Raw genomic sequence first — 25,450 nt, forward strand, 5'->3', positions numbered from 1 at the left:
GCTCTAAAGGGAGACACTTCAAGTGTTAACGTACACTAACAGGGTCAAGTGAAAGGGTTTAGATAAGAAATTTCATCTAGTTTGAAGTCTTTGGACTTGAATCCATTTCGGTTTTTACAATTAACCCTATATAACTCAGGCAAAGACATTACTATGCTACATCCTCCATGTCTTTCAGATTTTTGCCTGGGGTTCAGAGAGTTCACTATATTTTATGTAGTCAGGTACGTTTCATACAACTGATTTTAATGTACATCACCTATATCATAATTCTTTATGTTCTTCAGGTTATCATCTAGGGCTAAGCTCAGAATGTTACTACTTGTTCTGTCATGAAATAATATAACAAATGAGTTAATAGCAAGCTAAATAAAACTACATGAAAAAAAGGTTTGGAACATAACATCTATAATTCACCACACATATAACAACTTGGGTTGTATTACAGATACATCAATTGAACACAACTATGTGATAAAAACAAGGTCAAATTATCATTATTATTATCAACTTTATTAAGAGAACAAAGTAAACAAAATTAAACATATTATTTTACTGGTCTAATTAACTACTAAAGATCAGTCTTTACTCCATTCTAAGCTATAGTTTTACAAAATAACAAAACCTGACATTTTTTATCAAAACAAAACAAATTGAATCCTTTACAATAAATTTTGAGTTTGGAACAAATTAATAAATAGTTGTCATGCATGCTATAACTTAATTCCTTTAGCAATAACAACCATCAAGATTTGTCTTACATATTATCGTTTCTAATAGTATAACTGATCTGGAAACATTTGATGTTATTGCAGATCACAACATAATATATTTTGTAACAACAGTATAGGAACTCTAGACAACAATCACAGATAAGTTATAAATATCAAAAGCACAAGCTTATGGCTGTTGTTTCCCATCATTGTCTGCCATGGATGACCACTGGGAGCAGAGCTGGTGGGGGTTTGGCTGTGCCTCTACCACTACCTGCAATCACACATTTACGAGTTCAACACACTTTTCTTTACTACAAAAATAAAAACTAAACTAAATAAAATATTATTTTGACTCACCCCTTGATTCAGATACTTACAATACATTCATTATGAAAAACATTGAAATTTTACACGTAACAACTTTATGACAAAATAACTTTATTTAAAACAAGATATTAAAGATCATATCTTGTTATTAATATCCCATATCTGACTATACCCTGATATATTTTTATAGATCTAGTAATAATATTTCCAAATATGTTATACAAATCACTTTTAGTTTTAGCTCTGATTGCATCGTCCAACTTGGCATTCCTTTTTTTTACAATTAGTCTCAACAATATGGCAGAAGTTTATATCTGAGAATTTGTAACCAATCAATTAAAAAATGAATGTCCTCATGCACTTTCTTCAGTCCAGAATCACAAAGGAGGAGGTTTTTCTTAAAGTCTGTACCAGGTAATAAATTGAAGACTCTTGGACCAATTGAACATTCTTTAAATATTACTAAATGTTAATGAAAACAATTTGGATAAAGTATTGTTTTTAGTAATGTTTAGGTAATAAATGCCATTTCTCAGTAGCAAAATTTCTGGGAAACAAACGCATCTTCTGTCATGGTGAATGTGGGAACTACTTTAGTCTTCTTCATTTTGTCAACTGGGTTAAAAAAAGAAGCATTGTATTTTAACTGGATTTAAGATAAGCTCCTTAACCACCGTTGCCAACTCTATTTGGTTCATACTCGGCCATAAACCCTACTTTTACCTACAATGAGAGATCACCAGCAAAAGCCAAAGAATTGACTCAACCAGATTCTCTATCTCAAACCCAACATTTCAGGGTAAGACTTTCAAAACAACACCCACAATTATATGGAAAAACACAATCAATAGGTGCAAATCGCTCTGCCTTAACTACATAAATCGCTTCTTGTAGCATACAATCCTTTCCATTAATCCACAACATGTCACCTCCCACTTCAAGTATTTTCATACTATGTTTGTAGAAGTTTATTACCAAGTGTCGTAACTTACACAAACTTTACAGTGTACTAAACTTCAAATCAGAGATGATGAAAGCTAAAGAAAGAATATGAATAGTTTACAGTCCATGGGAAAAGGCCATACCATAAGTATTTCCTTTACCTTCCTCACTACTAATACATTTTTTACAAAATCTTCATAACTGTAATGAGAGTAGTGTGGAAATCTTGTAGTTCCATAATCTTTAGGTTATGTATGCTTCTAAGGATACAATAATGAAATATATTGCATTCTAACCTTGTATATTTGTGAAGGTTGTACAGGATATAGCATGGAACTCATGAAAATGGTTGTTCCCCTAATTACACGCTTTTCAGGAAAAAAAAACCTATTTGAATTTTGGAAACTGTTTAAGTAAAATGCCATTAAATATTACAGATACCACTGATATTACATTGTTTTTATAAAGGAGTTTTTAATACCAACCTCAAGGTTCCTCCCCATCAGTCTTTAAATTTGCAATGGCAATAGCAATAATAGAATTGCTAATAATAGAATTTGGCTTGATATTTGTGTTAGTTACTCTCATACCTAAATCATTATTAAGAATGTTGTAAAAAATATTTTTGGACCCAATTGATTCTAACAACTTTCTAAGTTAATTGGAAAAGTTATGCTGGAAAAACATGTTACTACTTGTATTAATGGTTTTCCTTGACCTTAAAGTTCTGAAATACAAGTTTTTGAATTGAGATCGTAACATTTTGATGCAGTTCTAGCATCCTCAGAGAGTTTTTAGTTATTGGCACTGTTACTAAAACTCTGAGGATGCTGCAACTGCATCAAAACATGTTACAATCTCATTTCAACAAACACTTCCAGAACTTAAAGGGTAAGGAAAAACTATTAATAGTAATATTTCTTTGAATAACCGTTACTGTCTTGGACATGCTTGAGGCATCTTGGGATATAATAAAATATGACCACAAGTGGCTCTGTTGGAGGCCACTTAGTTTTATGCCATTTGCAATGAAACAAGAATAGGTGTGAATATAGAATATCCTCCTAATGACCAATACTGAACGAATCCAGAAATAATATATACATTATCACCCTTGCAAATCCCTAGTACATCTGATACTAAATTTATTCCCCTATTTCATTTGACTGTCTCGGAGAACTCCCAGTGCACTTGCAAAACTGTAGAACCCTGTGACAACTGATCATACAGAACAAGAACAACCCATCACTGTACTCCTGAGGCAGAGCCAGTCTCAAGTATCACACACAATATTTGGCCACTTTTGCAGCATGCATACCACTAACCCTTTGGACACCCTAAATAAACTGTCTTGGAGAGCAGTTATCTCACTTTTGCTAACTAGTAAAGTGCAACACAAGATACTGAATTTGGGATTGGCCCTGCATGAACCCCAGTACAATGTTCAATCGACTAACAGTGTTACCAAACCATACGATCATAGCGACGGTATTCACCTTGGGTAACGTTGGAACTGCTGGAGTCACTGAGGTCGAAGGTGGCGCTGGACTCCCAAGCCACCAACTGCCAATCTGATGGATCTTGTTTTCAAGGGACTCGTCCCACTCACACATCATGTGGTGGATATTTCGCACCATGTGGGGGTAGCCTTGGTGCTGCAATGAGGTCTGTAACCACTTAACCACATCTCTGGTGTTGCTCTCTGGCAGATTGTCCCACGTGTCCACCAACTCCTTCAGGTCGCCAGGCCAGTCGATTCTGTCATCCTACACAAAGCACAGAAATAGTAGAAATATTTTGTAGAGGTAATTGATCACCTTCTAAGAGATTCAATTGCCTTAGAGGGATGGATTAACTGACTCACAAACTGTGCAATCACTATAGCCTTTGTATAAACTCTGTTAATTTATTAACGCCTTGTAAGTTTGTAATATATCTAATAATTCCTTTGAGTGAAATATTGTAATCTGGAATGTTGTAAGTATGTATATAATATAGATTTATGAACTCACTGAAGTTACATGAAAAATTTTGAACTTAATTTGTTCTTGAGATACTTTGCAGACAGGCAGAAGAGAAATTTTGCCAAACCCTTGAGTGATAGATTTCACCAACAACAGATTGATATCTTTTATCTGTTATACATTTATAACAGATAAACTTACATCATTATATAAGTTCTAAAGATATTTGATTTTCTACACTAAAAGGCTGAGACACCATCATTTATTTTAGAAAATTTGAATTTTTGGTTTCTTAAAATGTTGCGAGATATAAAAATCAAGAATAAAACTTGTTTAAAACTGTTCATTTTTGTTTAAAATATTTCATTTTGGTTATGTTTTATAAAATAATTGAAATAGAACATAAAAATGCAAACTGTCAATGTTTTGAAATTTTTTGTATTTTCTGGTTAACAAAGTCATCCAAATCCTCTGTAAAAGTAATATTTTCATACTAATTAGTTTTGAATAATTTATATACTAAAGCAGTAATGGTGTATATTCGTTTTGGCCCTGTGTAATTGTTTACTTCTCGAAACTTGGTAAGGCATCTATCATGATGAAACTTTAAACAATATAAAAACATTATATGACAAATCTTAGTTGATCTGAGAATTTAAAAGCTCTTTTCCATTTTAGTTTCTATACATTTTACACATAGTAGACCTAAGATGGGAAGGGTTAAATCAATGTGAATGTTGGGTTCAGCTCCATTCAAGCTTTGAATGACAGATACTTTGAAACTTGAAGATATATCTAAATCGTGTTATTACAAAAAGTTGTTTAAAGATGCTTAAATTCCTGAAAGCAAAATTTTATGTTTGTTTCTAGGTTGTGAATTTGTGAGATAACAATTTTGCTAATATGTGAACTTGAAATTCTCTAATGAAGCTAAGGCATGTGTTGTACTATCTTCCAACCAAGTTTAGTAAAAAAAAAGAATTTATGCCAGTTATCATGTATTGTTGCTGTTATTCCATTATTTTTCAAACTTTGTGGTCCAGATAACAAAAACTTTGTTACAAGATTAAACAAATTTTAAAGATGTAAAATTGTTCTAAAATTACAAAATAAATTGAATTATTGTTTTATTGTTTGCCGTAAATTGCATAATAACTGAGATATAACATTTCTTTATTTTCCTTTCCTTTAAGATGGTGTTAAAACGTTATTTGAAATTGTTCATTATTTTAGAAAAACAATTAAATATTATGCTAAATTGTGAAATAATTAATTGAGATTGAACATTTTGCATGACCACTAACTTGAAATGTGTTTTGACTGATATAAACTAATAAATGTATCCAATATGTGTGTAAATATATCAGATAACTATTATGGCAGTTATTGTGTGCAGTATTACTCTTATGTGATTATATACTATTCAAATATTTTCTCAAATTATATCTGAATGCAAACAGACACCATTATGAAAATTTTTGTTGGTTGATAAACTTATCCTACTATCTTAAACTTATCCTAATAAACTTATCCAGAGTATATGTGTGTAATTATTATAATTGTAACAAATTTACTTTTATTAGTTAACCACAAGTAAATCACTTACCTTATGCTTTGGTCTAGGTGGCTGCAAAGGTCTGGTGACAGCAGTAGACGTGGGCTGTATGACACAACGGATAGTGTGTCGGATCTGGCCAGGGAGTGGCCCAGGACACGCTCTGTTCACACTTGTCACAAACGGCACATAGCGTCTGTCATCTCGCACCGATGGCACATATATTACCTCCGGAGTACTCCTTACTACCGGAGAGATCTGCGTTACTACTTTCTTTGGTCTGCCACGTTTCCTTGTCGGCAGTGGTTGGTCTTTGACCAGCAACATCGTATCCTCGTATAGGTCACCATTGTTGGTACGGGTTTTTAGAACTGCTCCTAGGAGAAAAACATTGTTATATTGTATTTTCATTATACTAATAACAGTTGTATGCACTAAATAACACCCAATTACTTTACTTGTTTTGGACTATTCAATACAGAAAATTTTACATATTAAGAGAATTCAGGTAAAACGGTTATGTCACAAATAAGCAAGTGTATAATCATACCTTAAAATAAGACATCTCCCATAATTTTATAACCAAAAGTATTTGAGATTTAAACTTTCTTCTATGGAGGCATCGAGTATTGAACTAATGCAAGTGTAATTTAAAGGTCACAATATCCTTCTCATGACTGTTAGCTGTGAAAACTAATGTTTTTTTAATAAAACCATAAACTAAGCTTATGAGGAAATTTAATGTTAAAAAATTGCTAGAAAATTATATTTAAGTAATTAAATTACTCCATGAAGTGCTTGAAATTGACATTATCAGGTATTGTTACACAGCATTGTTAAATTATTTAATTTATTACTTAATTATTGATCATAGTACACTTAATTGCATTCATACAATTTTGCAATTTTGTATCCCTGTTACCACGTAAAATGAGACAAAAAATAAACATTATTACTGTATAAAAAGACAAGCCTAGTTCCTTGTTATGTTAATTTCAAATCACTAAAAAGGTGAAAAAGATAAATACACTTGTCAAGATCTCTTCTTTCTGTGGAAGGAGGTGTTTATAATATGGAACCAAAACCCTCAAAAACGTAGTTTTTTTGTCATATTGTAAAATGTAATGTTTAATTGTGTCTATTTGTTTAATTTTTGTTTTACAAATTAAAACAAATTTTATAATATTTGGGTCTAATTTTAAATGAAATTAGCTCTTTTAAGAGTAAAATATTAGAAAAACAGGACGTTTTGTTATTGTAGACCTTATTGCTGAGCATGTTAATTTCATAGTAATTTTTCAAATATGTGTATTTGCAGAGTTAAGTAATATTTTTTAAGTTTTACCAGTTTCTTTCTATTTTGAAATAGTAATAACAATAGTTACAACATATTTAAAGAAAAATGTTTGTGTTTTTGATGGTGAGCGTATCTTCTAATTGCAATTTTTTAAAACCACCATTCACTTATGAATTAAACCAAAAAATTTTATAGTTTCAATAACGATTAAATTGACATAGTTTTACATTTACTTTTAATTTTATAATTTAACACCACTAAAACTACCTACTTACTAAAATGTTCCTACCATCTGGGAAGATTAATTACCCCAAACAGGAAGATTGTAAATTCAATTCAATAGAAGGACTTTTATTATTCTTAGCCACTACTGCAATAATTTTTTTACAGTTTAATAAGATTGGAAAATAAGGAATACATAATGTTCTTGTGACCTGTACAAAAACGAGATAAATTCTTAATTAATAGGTATATTGACAAAAAGGTCAAGATATATTGTTTCAGACACCCTGGCATTTACTCTATTCCAGTAATGAAAAGGCACTGAAACCCTCATGCATGCATTTCCCCTTATCTCGCCGTCATAACAATATCTTTCTCCATTATTGTGAAATGCGTATTGCCGTTACCGTGGAGTCCCCCTTCCCTGTGTAAGTTTGACCAACCTCTCCGCCACGTCTTTAACACAGTTCATTATAAAGAGGTCCCCGGCCGGATTTAAAACCGGTTGCTTGATGATCTCCCGTAAGGAAAATAGGTCGCGTGTCTCTTGCATCAAAGTCGCGTTATTAAAGAGTTCAACACTGGACGTTCCGAAATTCAAGCAGAGTATCTCTCGGTGGAATCAGAATGAAAAAAGAGTTACATTTGATGTAAAGTCCTCCCACAGGTTGATGCTTTTATATAGGCTATAAATAAAAAAAAACCTATTAGCTGGATTCATTTAATGATCTATTCGACGACGCCACACTGAGGAGAACCGTGGGTAACGTGATATGAGTGTTCTACCACATACCGTACACATCCTGATCATACTTAGCCTACTATGAATCCAGAATCTCTACACATTGTGTTAAAGACTAAAAGACAAATCGAGAATCATCCCGCATGTTTAATTGCTTTATGAAGCAGTAGAAAGTAACTTAAGACGTTACTTAGTTATAAATGTAAGAACCAAACTACAATGTAGAGATGCAAGTCTAGTTACCGGTGCGTTTTTCTGAGGCTGCTGACTTTTGCTTTTTCTTTGACGGACAGGAATGTTCAGATACACAACAAAACAAACACGACTTACACGACGACAACTGTTCCCGTCGTCTGCCAACCATTGAGATACTGACGTCTGTTACCACAAATTTTAGGTTTCAAGATACAATTGTTTCTAACTTTACGTTATATCAACGTTTTACTCAACTATATTAATTTATAACGAAATACCCTAAGATTAAATGTTATGAATGGCTGGAAACATTATGAATGTAAGAGAGGTAAACAACAAATGAAGGAATGAAAATATACAAATATTTGTTTCAGCTGGAAAAAAAAACAATTCATAAGTTTATTATTACAGTATCAGTTGTTTGTTATTTTTCTGTAATTATACAATTGCTAATATATTTACAATATTTGTTCTGTACTGAGTGGTCTGTCCAACTTTAATTCCGGCAACATATTACATGAGAAATAATATACAACATTGTTTTAGTATAAATACAAAATATATAGACATTAAAAACTAGCTGATATTAATAATACATTAATTACTGCCGAATTTTTAACAGGAAAATGAGTTACTGTAGGCATACAAAATACCAGTTTGGAAATTCATTAAAAAAACTCAATTAAAAACAGCTTAGTTAGATAATGGTTGAATAGTTAGGATGTCCAAGAAACAAAAGTTGGTTTGTGTACGCTTGTTACTTTCTGGTTCATATTTAAAAAAAGATAACACATGTATGAAATAATTGCTATTGAATCTATTACTCGATAGTATATTGAATGTATAATTAGCTACTGAATCAATAATCTGTACGTTAGGCGTATTTCCTACTCCTAGCGGTCAAACGCCTATCTTATATAACAGTATCCCGTAAAAATAGGTAACTGCACAAGAACTATAATTTCGTAAAATGGCAATTATACATAACATGTTTAAAACGTATTCCCAAGAGACCTTTAAGAAGTATTAACTTATAAGTACAGTGGGCATTAAATAAAGGTTGTTTATATTTCTTAAATTAAAACTGTACATTTTTGGAAAATGTTTTGCTATTACGACGCAACGCAATAAAATATCACTCACTTACTCCCTTACTTATACAGCCCTTGGTAAGTTATAAAATTATAAAAAAGATAACTTTTGACAGCAGTTTAGCACGCAATTTCTTCTTGTATTATTGTTATTAAGATTGTACTTCATTAATAAGCAATAGCCGTATATTTTGTATTTACATTACAAGCACCCCAGAATACAATTTTATTAAATGGGAGAGTGATACAGTGTCTATGAGTACCAATGAACGATATCGAATTTCAATAAACAAATTCTAGTTTTGGCTTAATAATTCCTAAGATTTTAATAGTTGTTGAACTAGGGCCATTGGGACTGAGCAATGATATCAAAGTACAAACGTTGCTTTTTTTAGTGGGCTCCTGTGGTGGAGCCGTAATATATTTATTGAAAGGGAAATAGATATAGCCTATCAAATATAAAAATTATCTTAATGTTCAAACCGTCATACCCACATTTTTGTTTTTACAATAACTATTAAAGAATGTGTGATAGAATCTATATGAAAACATTCGGCGCGAATAATAAAACTTTCACATATATAATACTTAGGATTAGAATAAGAGCACATCCAAGTCTGCTTCGCGCAGCCTACCTGCTCGCTGAATCATAGGCATATCATATTACTCATCACTGTTCTAAGACTCACTGTACCCTCGACGATTTCATTTTTTGTCTGGTACATCATTTTACATGCCATTTAGATGCTCGTTGTGTTTGATATAATACCATTTTGTAGACACATATAGCTAATACTTTTGTAATTCCTACTTTAAGTAAACTTCTGGTCAAGCTGTACAGACTAAGTATTTCATAAAATCTGTATTTAAACATATACTTAAATGTCCATTTTGTATTTAAGATCAACCTATGCGAAGCAGTTGTGAAATGGTATGACTTTTAACAATTCAAATGTAAAAAATGAACACCTATGATCCAGACTTTCACTTCTTTTTAACATACCCTTGCATTAAAATAGGACTTTAAAACAGTTGATTTCAGTGACTAAATTTAGTTTATACAAATTTATAGATAAAGTATTTTTTGCGCGATGCACCAATAAATAAATATCCACTCACACATTACCTCTCTTTCACTTTTATAACATTAGTATGAAGTAGAATTTCTTAAAAATACTCTGTGATAGCTCAAAACTGTTAGAAATGTCCACTGTCATGGAAAACACGGTCAAATCGTTAACAATGACATCGCCATAGTTTTCTAAAATGTATTCCCATAACATTTTACCTTACAAAAAAGATTTGAAATTGAAATTTCAAACGATGGAGGAGTCATATTAAAATACGAATGAAAAAATAATTGCTGAAACAAACTCAATATGAGAAAATTAATATTTTAGTTGGATGGTCCTATGATAATAGTAATCACTTCAAATTTTTAAACGCCGTAGAAGTCTAAGAAGAATATTAAAAGTGGGCATGAACTTTAAAAGCGGCTTCTAGCGGATGGCTTATGAAATTGCCCCTTTGTAAGAGGACAACGAAGGAATGACGTGTTATTATTGTACAAAAAAATTAAATCTAAGGGTGAACAAATAGAGTTACTGGACAGACTGCATCGCGATTTAAAGAAGCACCTGGGGTTTTAACAGCAGATACCACATTTTTGACTGAAAATGCGCTTAATAATATGAAATAGCTCGCTCGATAAACCATCTATATAGTACTTACCTTGTTCGGGTATAACCCTGGACACTCTAATGCGGACCGGTCCACGGCCACCTCCTCTGCCTCGGCCACTGTAAACACACAATACACCTTACTACCGTGCTAAAGTACATATTGATTGAATTTCCACGAACTCGTACAAATAAAAATGTAAAACAAATTATAATCTTACAAAATTGTATAGTACAATCTCTGTAAGGTATTTTTACGAAACACGATTTCGAGTGTAACGTCATTACTTGTTCCAATTACTAATTTTATAGTCTTAGTATATTTTCAACATTAAAATAATATCAGTTTTATACTAATATAGTTATTTAAACGTCAGAATATCTCATTCAAGGAAATGATTTAAGAGGCTCGGAACGGCTTAATCAAAATTCAAATTATAAAATGGACAACACGGGACATACAAACCAACTTATGCCATAAGTGATTGTTAACTTCCTTGTAGGTGGGGGTCCATTAGGCCTTAGGGCTATTAGAAACCTTAAATGTATTACTGTTGATAGTGTTGCTGCACGTAGTTCAATATATAAGAAAATATTGTTAAAATATGATTTCGTTGTCAGCTGTAACGGTATTCGCGCTACATTTTTCATTCAGTAGACATAAACTTAACACAACTTATAATATAGTTATATTAATTATAAAATATAACTTTTTTTCTCACCGGCCTCAAGATAAAGGTACATCTCATTAGTAATGAGTCGTGACGTTTTGAAAATTCTGACACTCAACCACCTGGACGATGAAAGCCCTCGATGCAGAGTCCTCCAGCTCTGGAGAAACATAATTTCTAGAAGAACATGACCTGTACTTCTTACTAAGAACACTCATTTATTACTCGTCTCCATATCTCCAGCTTCTGCGACCGCCCGAGTCTGGATTCACGCAACCCTCTGAGAAGACTGACCGGTCATAAATATCTGTGTTTAATTAAAGAAGATCTCAAAGAGCCTTGTCTCGCAACTTCTGCCCTTTGGTGGTTCCTGGATTCTGGAAGTACCCGTTCTTTTGAGAGGTTTCGGAAGCCGGTAGCTTCGGACATCTCGGATCTGTAGGCTATTGGAGGATTCTGGCCATGGGACATTTTGGCATTAGGAGATCTCCCGGCACTTTGAAAGCAACCGCACCATGTAGTTCCCACTCCCCAGACTTTGTGAGATCCCTGTTCTTTGGGGTTTTATGGGATCCGGCTCATTGTGTGAAACTTCCAGCCTATCGAAGTTTTCAGGCTAAAGAACATTTTCGGCCTTTTTCGGAATCTACCGTCAATTGGAGCTCCTGGAGTTTAAAGAGTTCTTGAATAAAGAATAGTATAAGTACTTAGCCACAATTGTGCGGGGCGCCTTTCTTTCAAAACGATCCAAGTGCCAAAAAGTAATTGTGTTGTTTTTCTCTAAGTGGACGAGGTACAAGCGCCCATGCTCTTCTGTAAGAACTCTGCGCCAAATAACGTTTAATTTGTTCATATTGTGTCCTACTGAAGGCGCTTGTCGAACTGACATTACAGTTCAGAGTGATTCAGTGCCAACTGCTTAGAGAGTTGCATTATCACTCAAAACGTATATTAAACTATTCTAAAACGCAGTGTTTGCTTATGTTCCGCACTTGTACTTTATTCCAGATACTATATTTTATGATCAAGCATGGATTAATTAATAATTATTAATCTAGGACTGAGTCTATTTATAATGAATACCGCATGAGAACAAACGATTACATGACTTTATGTCATAAGCAATAATACTCGTAGTAACAACTCTGAAATGACAATTAATTAATTTTTAACGGCCTATAAATTTTGTTCCCACGTTTATATGAAAATAGTGACCTGCCTCCCTGTAATTCATAATACTACTTGTAGCCTACCTTCAACTGTCATGTCCTACAACTTTGGAGTTCATGGTAGGCCTATTTATGTTTCCTCAGACGTTATCATGTTTTTTGCATGGGGATCAGTCGGGCCATGGAGATAATAGGGTAGTATTATTCCTCTTTCAAATGATTAAACTCTAAATAATAATAATAAAAAACGTTTATTCATTACATTAAGACGCTGAATAATTATTACTTCAAATATAGATACAACATAGTTTATAAATAATACAATACTTATTTATATAAGTACAATATAAGTCCACACATATATTATATATCGACATCAAAATGTATTATTATGTTTATATTTAAATATAACTATAAATAAATCTTTATTGAAACGATACTGACCAAAATTCCAGTAAGATGGCCAGTTTCAAAGTAATTTATAAGAATCGAGTTGTAAATTAACAGAATTCATGATTTCACTTTGAAATAATTGTAAACATGACGCACTCCGTGACGTCTGTGTATGCACCACAAATAACATTTAAATGTAGGTTTAATAATTTTACTGGCTCGTTGTCTAGTTGCAAAATTTTATTCATATAAATATTTCGTTACAATCATAACGTTTGACATATTGTGCTCAAATGTCTAGTGATGGGATATAATAGATTTACTTGTGTCTACCAAAATTGTGTTGTACAGTAACTGAAAAGCGACCCAAATATTTACAGATAAAAGCTGTAATGATATTTATACATCTGGTTTATATAAACCCTTCAAAATACGAAACATGGCTGATATGTTTAAACTTTGAATGGATAAAATACATTACTACCACGTATCTTGACATTTCCTCGTAGTAGCCTACCTACTTATTAAGGATATTCGTGTTAATTCTCAACTTTAACACGAACAGTATTGTACTTTTACCGAAATATTTACGTAGATATCACGCAAATTATAGGACTTACCAATGGAAGCTTACAGAAGGAATGTCTATCAAAATAATCTGCTGCGATTACGGAAAATTTAATAACTTTTTTAGAACATGGCCCAATTTTAGTTAGTAAGTACGAATTCAAAATTATAGTAAGGATTTATATTACACGTAACCAAATAAAAATTGGTACCTTAAATCAATAAATTGTTTTGTTTATATTTTAGTAATTATGTTGTTTATATTAAACATGTACATTTATTACTAATAATTCTAATGTAAGAATACGAAGGGTTAATAACACAGCTTCAATGAGTTACAATGAACAAATGATTTTACTTACAAACATGAAAGTTAAAATAAGCTTCATTGATTTATACTGTATTCTTTAAATTAGTACAGTACGGTACTCTAAATTACACTTATTGCAACAGTAATTAATTCTAATATGTATTTAGTTGTACAACTTAGAATCTCGATCATTTTTCATATGTTGAGCAGATTAGTTAATTATAGGCTAAGTAAACTATTTTTAGTTCTTAATAGGCTAATTTTATTTCCGTACTTACCTAAACTAAAACAAATTTAGTACTATTTGAACACTTAAGAGTGATCTTAAAAGTTTATCAATGTAAATGTACAACGTTCTTTACAATCGTTACTCTTATTTTAAAAGATTGTTACAAAGAAGGAATTCCAACAAATTGCTAAGTGAATTTAACAAGAACGCAGTGTAATACACTAGGCCTAGTTTAAGGATTGACACAGTTTGTAAGAAGGCTATATAGGCCTACTATATTTACATACCTAAAGTAGGCCTACAGTTGTTGACGCTTAATTATGCCTATAACTAGTATACATGTTTCAAAAATAGTTTAGCTAGGGCAAATTAATTTTTCTAGAAATAGTTGTAAATAGCCGGACTCGAGACTATTTGTTAATGTCATCTCATTTTCTACCTCAAGGGAGACCTGGTGTGAATTTTTGTTTTTTAAACTAAAAATCAGACTAGGCCTAGCATATATGTAAAACCAAATCAAACATAGGTTATAATGCTGATAAAACTTTTATAGCCTAACCTAGTAGAAAATTCGTCAGCTTCAATAAAGATACGACTTTTACAGCTAAGATTTCGGCATGTATTGAAAAAATAAAAATTATTACCATTACCATTAGGTCTGGATGTATTTATTATACTAAGATTAAATGAGAATCTTGCATTATAAGATTTTCTTACCTCATAATTTCTTCAATTAAGTGAATTAGCCAAACACAACTTGTGTGGACTACGTCGATTAGATCGCTTAAAACAGCAAATGCAAGAATAGATAGACACCTCGTCTGGTTTTTAAGTTATTACAAATTAACACTGAAACAACTTATCAATGATTAAGAATCAGGAAGAGGAGTGGAATTACAACAAGAATAATATACACTAAATTAGTACTGACGAAACGCTACAACGGCCTACACCTTCAAATAATAATATTGTACGAAAATGAGTGCAGACATAAAAGATTGCTTCATACACTTGCTATATACCAGTACTGTAATTGCAAAAATATTCTTGTAACTACAATAATATTTCTATAAACACTACAGAAGAAATGATAGTTTTCTAAAATTACAGACGGAAGAAGCTTGACGGATGTTGAAAACAGCCTTCAGGTAATGTAAACAAGATGCTATTAACTAAACGACAGAGTTTTAGGAGATCACTATTTCACATCTGCTACAGTTCATAACTTGAGTAACTTAACTATTGATTATTGTTGAATACTGATCATTATCGATTTAAAATTTGAACTGTGTCTGAGTTCTGGTTGTGGTTAATGTGAGTAAATGTAGTGAACGAAAACTAACCACCCATCGCATTAGGGAAAGTGTTATCTGTCTGTGAGAATTACACACAGTAAAGTTACATAAAACTGTAACAAAACCTTAATGTCAATTGGTGTCGGTTTTACTATAAGGCAGGAACAAATTATATAAGTAACAAGATTATTATAATTACATCGGTAGGGAAACATTAAATACTGTTTCTTGTTGTTTATAACTAAAATAGTTAATCACGTATTTTGTCTTTGTGAAGTACAATCTATCCAACATATACACAGTGACAGTAATATAATAATACACCAATACTGGATTCTACTGAACGTTTGTATTCTGCTGGGCCATCTAAACATGATTTTGATGTTATGTACAACTACATAATTAGCAAGTTTTAATACCTATATATATATATATATATATATATATATATATATATATATATATATATATATATAAATCAAATTAATACCCGGGCGATAAGATACATAGGTACAGTGTATCGTTTTTATTTTCTGCAGTAACAATTTTGTTATTATTTTGCAATCCTAAGCACTTACAAATTTGATGATACAAACACTTTCTAATCGACAACTACAGACTGATTGTCATATAATTTACTGTGTAAAATGGGTAAAAATACTAGCAATTATTTACTGACAGTATAACAAACAGGATTATTTACTTTCCAAAACTATCATGGGTATAGCACATTTAGATGTATCATATAAGAATTAGACGTGCTTAGCCTAAAGTCGCCTTTAGATACACCAACACCCCCTATTGCCGCCCTTATTGCTACTCATTTAACACCGTAAGTTAAACTAGATTACTGCCAGTTCTTTATAATGAAAACTTAGAGCTTACTAGGCTTCAAATGTTTTATATTTTACCCTAAAAGCAGCAGTCCTTTTTTCTTAAAACAGTAAAACACGCCAATTTTGATCTGAAGTCTGTTATAAAACACAAACAATAGGGCCTAGAAACGCCTGATAGCTGTTTGATACTGGGCTGAGGTACTGAGATAAATAAACTTGGACAAATAGTAAATCAAAATATATTTAAAAGTGAGTTCTACATGAGAGGAATTGATGAGAATACAATGACATTTAGCCTATATTATTAATAAAAACGACTAAATAACATTAGTTTTTAGTGAATGGCAACCAAATATTGTTTCACTCTTATGAAATTACTTTCTATTGTTTGCATTAAATCTATGATGAAGAAAAAATTAATTCATTATTTATTATAAAATGTAAATGACTAAGTGTTATCAAAGCATATGGGGCTAGACAAATTTCATTTCTATCCGTCTGTTCGTACGATAGTATCTTGAGAACATATTACACCTATAGAATATTAGGAATGTTTTATGAAGCTTCATTCTATAATATTGAACATATATGTTACTCCTCATGAAATTTAGCTGAGAGTTAGCAACATTTCTATGATCTTATCTTATGGATGACCATGTAATAATAGGAAGAAATTTGAAGAACAAACAAAACAACTTTTATTGCATTTTGTTAACTTATCTGATACTCTGTTGTATCAGTTTATTTGTATATAGACAGGATAGGAGTTTGATAATGATACATGTGTCTCCATGAGATTTGGCTGACCGCTGGAAAAGTCTGTAATACTACTGATATCTCAGGAATAAATTGAGCTATAGACTTGAAATTTCAACTTCCAGAGATTGAAATAATCTTGTAGACTTTTTTATGCAACATTAGCAAAGCCTGTTACACAACATGTGGTCTGCAGTACTTTTACCTTGTAATAGTTATTCAAAAGATTAAAATTACTGCAATTAATGTTTCTTCGGTATTATCAGAAGGCCACTTTTAAAAGAGTTTATTTTACTGGAGACCTAAAAAAAGTACATTATTAAAGTGTGTTCTTTCTAACAATGTAGTTTATTAGGTTAGTTCCCCGGTAAGAAAATCTCTTTCTAATATATTGGCCCCAGGATAATACCAAAGTACCTAATTAATTTTTTTATTACAAAATCAGTTATGTTTGGTCTACTCCAAATATTTTAAATAAAATAACTATAATGTCTCTTGAGTCCAATCAAAAAAGCTTTGTTCAAATATGGTTCCATTTAAAATATTTTAATTTGGTGTGCAAAGCAGTCAAAAGTAACTGTACGTTTTTAAAGTGGTTACATTATTGTTAAAACAATTATGAGATTAAGTACTTATGGTACAAGCAAACAAGGAAAACATTGAAACAAAAAATATATCTTGTATTGTTTATGAAAATTAACTGAAGTTTTTTTTAAAGTAAATTGAGTTTTTGATGAGCATTTACAGCCAATGTTTTCTTTGGAAATGGTCAAACAAATTTTATTATGTTACTGCAATCAATAACTATTTTACTATTGTGTAATTAGATGACTTCATTGATCATTTTGAGTAAAATATTTAAATTTTAGTCTACAAAACCACACAAATAAATATCTGTGGGTTTCTAAAATAATTACAAAAGGCTATATAAAAAGACAAAGTTTTGTCTTGAATGACTGTGGGGTGAAGAACAATGGTACATAAAAATAAACTATGACAAAATGTTTAAATGACCATTTCATGTAATAATCATGAGAATAAACTAAAATTCCATAGGAGCAAAATAATTCAGTTTATGACAAACATTAGGCTGTATTTTGCATGGAAATGAGATAACAAATAATGTTATTATGTTACCACAATCAATAATTGATTAACAGTGATTATTGCTTGATTATTTCGATTGAATCTAGGTTCAAGATTAATTAAATGTTCAAATTTATTTTAAAAGGGTTTATATTTATTAAGAAAAAACAAAAATAATTGCTTAAGTTGTTATGTTCTTTTAAAATAATTCTAGGATGAATTTAAAAATAAAAAAATCCGTTCTTTAAGAGGTTTAGGATTAGGATTAAGACAAATGTGTGTTTAAAAAGCTGAAAATCATAGGTTATTACTCAATAAAAACCTTGTTTGCGAATTGTAGGGTAGATTTAAGAAAATTCTTAAAGTAATGCATTTTCAAAAAAGTAACTAACATGTATGTTAAAGTTATGTGAACCCAGAGGCAGATTATATCCATTCCAAATTCCCTTTTGAACAACATAGCACCCTTATGGCTGATAAACTGAGATTCACTGTTTGCACGCTCTGAGGAGACAGTAGGTCTACACCAACTTACTGGAAAAACAAGCTTTATTTTAAAGAAAAGCTTAATTACACACTTGCCTGCGTCATCAATAATATGGAGATCTTTGTCTATATATGGATGCTCGAGCCCTAAACACTTTTCTTGTAACTGACAAGCAATCCCCAGAACCTGTAGAAGAGCTATTGTCTAATTATATCCATGGTACCAAGTTTCTGTCAACTTTAAATCTTAAAAATTGTTATTGGATACTGGAACTTCACCCAATTGATTCTCATAAGTATGCTGGCTTTCATGTCTTTGGAAATAATGTTCAGTTTAAAATATTTTCGTCCATCTGTTAGTAATTTTGTATTTATAAAGTAAGTTTTAATTAAGTTTTTCACACATGAAACATTATATATTTTACTAGCCAATTTAAATGAACATGGGGAAACTATAACATTTAATAATTAAATGTTTGTAGAAGTTAACTTCCATTTTTAGGCCATATTATTAGTGATCAAGATGTCCAACCTGACCCTGATAAGATCAGGACCATACACAATGTTCCTATGCTTACTAATATAAAACAATTACAGTACTATGATTTTTAGGAATTTATAACTTTTTAAGAAGATTCCAAAATAATTATTCTAATCTCACTCGTTTCATATTTTAAACCCATCTTGTCTAAGAATGTTAAATGGATATAAGGTTTTATTGAACAAAAAGCTTTTGAAAGGATAAAAAATTTATTTATTTAAATTGCCATAATTACACACACTAATCTCCATAAACCTTTCTACTTCGATGTAGATACTTTGAATGTCACACTAGAATATGTTATATGAATATGATGAGTAAAACAGATTTAAAGTAATAAACTTTGTTAACAAACCCCTTTTAGAGACTGCAAAAGAATAAGAATAAGTTTTAACTGATAAGGAACATGCAGTACGCAATACTAATTATATGTAAAAACTTTGAAACTTTTCTGTTTGTAAATGAAATTTATGTTTAATCATAAGTATTAGTTTTTTGAGTAAATGTAAATAACATAGTAGATTATTAAGTTGGCTGTTTTATTTACAATAATATAATTTGAAAGTAGTTCACTGTAGAGGAATTGATGATGTCACTGACAATATTTAAGAAATATAAAAAATAACTTTTTTTAATAAGGGAGAGAACCATGTTATCTAAGTAATGAGTTTAGTCTTAATAACATTAAATTAAGAAATAAGTGAAAAGCCTTACCCAAAATACAACCAGCTGACCCTTCTTTACAACCCAAAGTGTATCAATATACCAAAAGGAGAAAACACTAAAAAGTATAATGATCACTTTATTTCCCATAAGTGTTAATTATTTAAGAAATTAATAATGTTGATTTTCAATTATGTATTTCCAAATATTTGGTACCTGATATAAATAATGACTGCCATGAAATATATAACAACGTTAACCTAAGAAATGTTATCTTATTTTTAAAGAAGCTAGTATATTTAAGAACATGTTAAAACATTGCACAAGAATACTTACAATCTATTATATTTATTATAAACTAAACTCTTTACCATTGAACATGTATCCATAATACTTAATGTATAACATAATATTCACCCAGCCTCTAAAACGACTTCTTATAAACTTATTTGAAAAACTACCACCTAGTTCAGGATCTACAAATATATTCTGGTTGTTTTTTATATGTACAGCTAGTATATTAAACTATATCACAGTAACATTTTAAGGTAAAGTAAGTAAGGTAAGTTTTATGTAAAAAGAGTATTGATTATTTTATACTTAAATACATACTTAGTAACAATTGAACCCACCTCACCAACCATGATTAAATTGAAACTTTAGGATGGGAAAATAACTTTCTAAAACATAGGTTATTTTCCATCCTAAAAAACCAAGTGAAATATGTATGGGGGAAATAGGTTGGATATTAAGAATGTACTGTGACAATAAACATACCAAATGAATTAATTATGTCAAACAGATTGATAATTACACTAATTACCCAATATTTAAAAATTGTTGTAAAATATTCAGACAGTACCATCAAAATAATAATAATAATAACAATAATATTGACAAAATGTGAACCAAAGCAGAAAAAGTAAAAAAAAAAAAACAATAGTGAATTGCTTACACCTCAAAGACTGGACAGTCCCGACCTTGTGGGTTGTCAATTATCCTCAGAAATTGAGTTTCTTTGTCTTTATTTTTTCCAATCTTCGTTTCAGTTATAAACAAGATTCTATTGAACAACTTCATAACTACTTAAGCTGTGATTTCGCAGAACTTATCTATTTTCGATATTCTTAGATTACTGGTTAGTTTCAAATCCGTAGACTGTTGTTAAATTTATGTGTACAGTTCTATTGTTAATTAAACGTATAAGCACTAGTCTTTTTTGTTTGTTTATTTTATTTTATTTTCGTGTAATATAAAGTAGAAATTGATGTTTTAAGTATCGGGGCAGACGGAAAAAAATGTTGTAATTGAACAGTCCACATTGCCTAAATGCGGTATGGTCATAACTAAACAGTAACAAAAGGGTTTTCTCTTCGGAACGTCTTGTTTTTAAGACTAAAAATACACTATCCATTTAATGGCTTTAAAAGTTAGGTTTTAACTTTCAGTCCAATTAAAGTCAGAGTGAAAATGATAACTTTTAGTCAGTCTACCTGAGTTAGTGTTGTTATATATTAATAACGATTCGATTAAAACACTTGTCGCTCAACGAACCTGCATTAATGAATTTAGCACATATAGGTCTGTTTCGTTGGGTCAACAAATCAGTGGTCTAATAGAGTTGCTTCCCCAGGTGTGGTTTTCAATATCAAAAGTCTAAGGAACATTCGAGGAAAGAATTTACGTTTGGAATGGGAGATAAAGTGTTTAGCAAGCAGGTTACGGAGATAAAACCGTTCTAACGTCACAAAAGAACATAAAAAGATTATAGTCAGTACTGTTGACCCGACTCTTCGGACCGTTTTCATATCGCCGAGTTATCGATAGTGCAGTAGATATCTGTACTAGATGTACATCACCTGACTGATTGATAACCCCAATGATATGGTTGCATCCAAATTATTTAACTATAATAAACTATGGCGTTCTATATGCTGAAATAATAACATCAGCTTAAATCAATGAAAAACAATATTCCCATATTTTAATTTTGTAAATCTTAGACGCTTCATAATCATTTTATGAGGCATATTTGTTTATAAGCAGTGGTTGAACACCGTTATCTGGTATCTGAATAGATGACTGCTACAAAAGGAGTTTTACTTAGTAAGCAATATTCAATAAAAAATCATATCGTCTATAAATTTTGCACATATTAACCAGCTAATTAATCTCAAAGTTGGGGGTTAAAGGGGCCAGACGCCCTTTACTAGACGCCGTTTAAATAATAAAATAACGCTTTATATAATTGGACATACTACGCACGTCTTTTCATTGGTTATATTTGTTTTGCTTATCTGTCCTGATTGTAAATGACGTATATATATATATATATATATATATATATATATATATACGAAGGAGCTGCGTTATTCTAAACATTGAACGGGTTAACCGATTTGGAACATGCTTTTAATGTTTCTTACCAATCGAGAAGATATCGACAAAATTTACGAGAAAATATTTGAGAGTTAGCTATATTTTCGACTTCATATGCACTGTGAAATTTACTTTTAGTTTTACTGTGAAATACATCTTTGTTATTTACTAGAGGTACCCTACGTGGATGGCGCTGATATTCAATCTTGGTCAAGTCGGAAGTTAGGCGAAATCTCCTTAAATGCAACCCATCTCGTTCCGTTACATAAAGCCAGAACTTTGTGTCCTCCAAGAGGGGTGGTATTGGACGACAACATGAATGCCTAATGGTCTTCAAGCTCCCCTGAGGTTAGGAGTCCGCAACATTTCACTTACTTATTGATGCTAAAATCCTCATAGATGGGGATGTTATCGTGAACCCTTCTTTAGGTTCCATCATTATATTTCCATCGCTTGTCTAGGTGTCGAGAAGAATGAAAGTTACTAAACACATTTCAGTTCTCCTCTACATTGGTGGTCGAACAGAATAATTATAAATTGCAACCATCTATTTCGTGTCTATTCTTACTTTTAAGTTCTTCTCAGACTTCTATTCAGTTGTATTCAGTACTATTTAAACTATTTTCCTTGTATTATAACCGTCCATGATCATTATTGTGTCATACCTAGTCCGACCTATTAGTATTGTTCCTTTAACTATGATAATGCAAAGTATGGACATTGCCGTTAGTACACATAATAATTAAACTATCATTATAATGTGTATAGAACATTTTTATAAAGATGGCTTTTCTTGGACGTTTAAATGCCAAGTTTAAGCCTAGTATAATAAAACACGAATTAATGAAAACCAAGTGATCTTAATCATTAACAGTTATGAATGCCACCATAAGTGAACTGTGTGTAACACAGGACAACTTGTCTATAGTATTGCGCCAATTAATTATATTAATTATTCTTCGTAATTTTAGAACCGAGGGTTCAAAATGGCATCATTTGTTACAATATGCCAAAAACCTCACTCTTACACCCGATTGGGAAAACCAATTTCAATTAGGAGTAGTATTATTATTAATACACATCAAAATATCTAGAATAACTGTAAAGTATCCTTATCAATAATAGTACAAGATATGAAATGTTATATTTATATCTTCGAATATAGTTAGTAACGTAGGCAATATCAATAGGCTCAAAGGATATGTACAATATTGTTTGTTACATAGACTATATGAATAAATGAATATACAATAATAAAATACATAGGCTAAATAGCTTATTTATAAAAAAGAATATATATATATAAAGATAATTCATATAATATGTATGTATAAAGATAATTTATTTTAGACTACTACTTTTTTCCGATTTTCGTCCGACAAAGCTAAAGAAGCTCGGACGTACAACACGTCGCTAACCGCAATCATATACTGAACTTCTTCTGACACTGCAATTAATTAATGAAGTTGCACCCTTAAGCTATATATACTAAGATAAACGAATATAAAAAAATCAAGTTTTACTTACTCTTTTTTCAGACTTCTCTTTCTATTCATTTATAATGAACAAAACGCACCTAATGAATCACATGAAGAATACAGATAGAGGTTATCTATGTTTTAGACGCTAGAGATGCGACTCATAAACTAGGAAATAATGTGAAAAGGGGGAAGTGGGGCCAGGTAGATTTGTAGATCACAGAGTTCAAGAAGGCTGTGACACATGATGCAAGCATGAGTCATCACCGCACCAAATGGCAATCGAGATGGCATGAGGTGGACGAAACCGGAACAGGGAGTTGAAGAAGGAACGAGATAAGACTTCTGACTATCAGGCCACATGATGATAAACTCTCTGTTTACTTGTGATTATTTCTCATTATCTAAGGTAGAGTTGAATTTGTAGTACTACAACAAAATCATATAGGTAATTGCTAGGGGAGACTCCCACCCCACATCACCCACATCAGGTCATCTACAGAACAGAAAAATAATTAATTTAATTTTTAAGTAAGACCAATGTTTTCAACGACGTCAACTTGTTAATTGTTCCGCTCTCGAGAAGCTTTTCCTCTAAGGATAAAAGAAACCAAATACTGGACGAAATTTCTTATTTTTCGTACTTTGAGAAAAAAAAACAAAAAAGTGTTTAAATAACTCAAGAATTGTTGGCACTAATTGTTCAGTTAATCACAAACAAGAATTTACTAGTTTTATTAAACTGAACAAAACCCTGTTATATGTTCTTCCGACATCGTCTTACAAACGATATAGAAAATATTAATTGTTATGAGTCTCGGTAACTAAAATAAGAAAGTAGACCATAAAAAGGCAAAAATTGTTTTCAACAAAAATTTAAAAGGCTAAAAAAGTGTAAAACCAAGTACGAAACTAGTAAACGAGGAATGATTACTATAAATGAAGAGAAAATATTTATCACCTCAAATTAAATCTTTATTCATGCAACTTTAAATATGTATAAAATAGACTAATGATTTCATATAAATATTTTTAGATAAGTATTTCTAGGATATTTATAATATCCTAAAATACTTTATTAAAACACTCATGGTTTTAAATACAAGCTCGTGGTGTTTTAGTTATTTTATTTATTTATTTTGAAATCGTGATTGTTTTAACAAACACCATAATTAGAAGACGTGGCAAATTCAAAAAAATACTTTGGGAGGCTACCATGTCTGGAAGCTTATCTCCAGAAAAAAATTTATAAATTAAAGTGCATGATTATTGTGCATTTCGAGAATTTCTGAGTTAATCTGGATGTCTGCAACTCTATTATACATAAATCAATGGTATTAGCTTACTTTAACAGATTTTATCGAATATAAAATTATTAAAGTGTAAGGAGCAAAAGAAAACATGCCTTACTTAAATTGTCTTTACTTGTACATTTCAAATTATTTTCTTACATAGTTCATTAAACGATCTGATCAACGAAAATCAACATATCCATCTTCTATGTAATTCGGCAAACTTATCAGTTACTTCGGAAGTTACAAGATGCATATTACTCTTGTGGATATTCAACAAGGCAAGGCCATTGAGTCTTCTCCCATTGTTTATCTCAAGTATGTCTTGACGAGTTTCATGGTTGGAAAGCTTCTTTCTTCTTTGCAGGACGTTACAAGTAAAATGCAAAGTGTAACAATGTCTTATTAATGAGATAAAATCGGGTAGGTGAGCTACTAAATGTGCCATTAGCTGTTGCTGAATATTTCTTTTTATATTTCCAATGTTTGCACTACATCGCTACTTCGGGATGTTTTCCGTTATACGTATACCACTAAATATTTCCGTTGACTTATACGCATCTCTCCGT

The 25,450-nt window shown here is 31.2% G+C and overlaps 1 protein-coding gene across 3 annotated transcripts; it reads right to left on the reverse strand.

Moving 5' to 3' along the window:
• Nucleotides 1-387: 387 nt before the first annotated feature.
• Nucleotides 388-23,839, reverse strand: LOC124357345. 3 transcript variants are annotated; one of them, XM_046809056.1, is made up of 5 exons: nt 23,639-23,839; nt 10,783-10,850; nt 5,556-5,881; nt 3,482-3,751; nt 388-987 (listed from the first exon to the last, which is right to left on the reverse strand). In XM_046809056.1, exons 1-5 carry the CDS (start codon nt 23,665-23,667, stop codon nt 901-903), a joined length of 780 nt encoding a protein of 259 aa, XP_046665012.1. In that variant the 5' UTR covers nt 23,668-23,839; the 3' UTR covers nt 388-900. The 3 variants fall into 3 exon arrangements, with proteins under 3 accessions (XP_046665012.1, XP_046665013.1, XP_046665011.1); XM_046809057.1 differs by lacking the exon at nt 23,639-23,839 and adding an exon at nt 14,787-15,072; XM_046809055.1 differs by lacking the exons at nt 10,783-10,850; nt 23,639-23,839 and adding an exon at nt 8,009-8,250.
• Nucleotides 23,840-25,450: the final 1,611 nt, after the last annotated feature.

Source organism: Homalodisca vitripennis, chromosome 3 (assembly GCF_021130785.1).
Source record: "Homalodisca vitripennis isolate AUS2020 chromosome 3, UT_GWSS_2.1, whole genome shotgun sequence".
NCBI classification, from domain to species: domain Eukaryota; kingdom Metazoa; phylum Arthropoda; class Insecta; order Hemiptera; family Cicadellidae; genus Homalodisca; species Homalodisca vitripennis.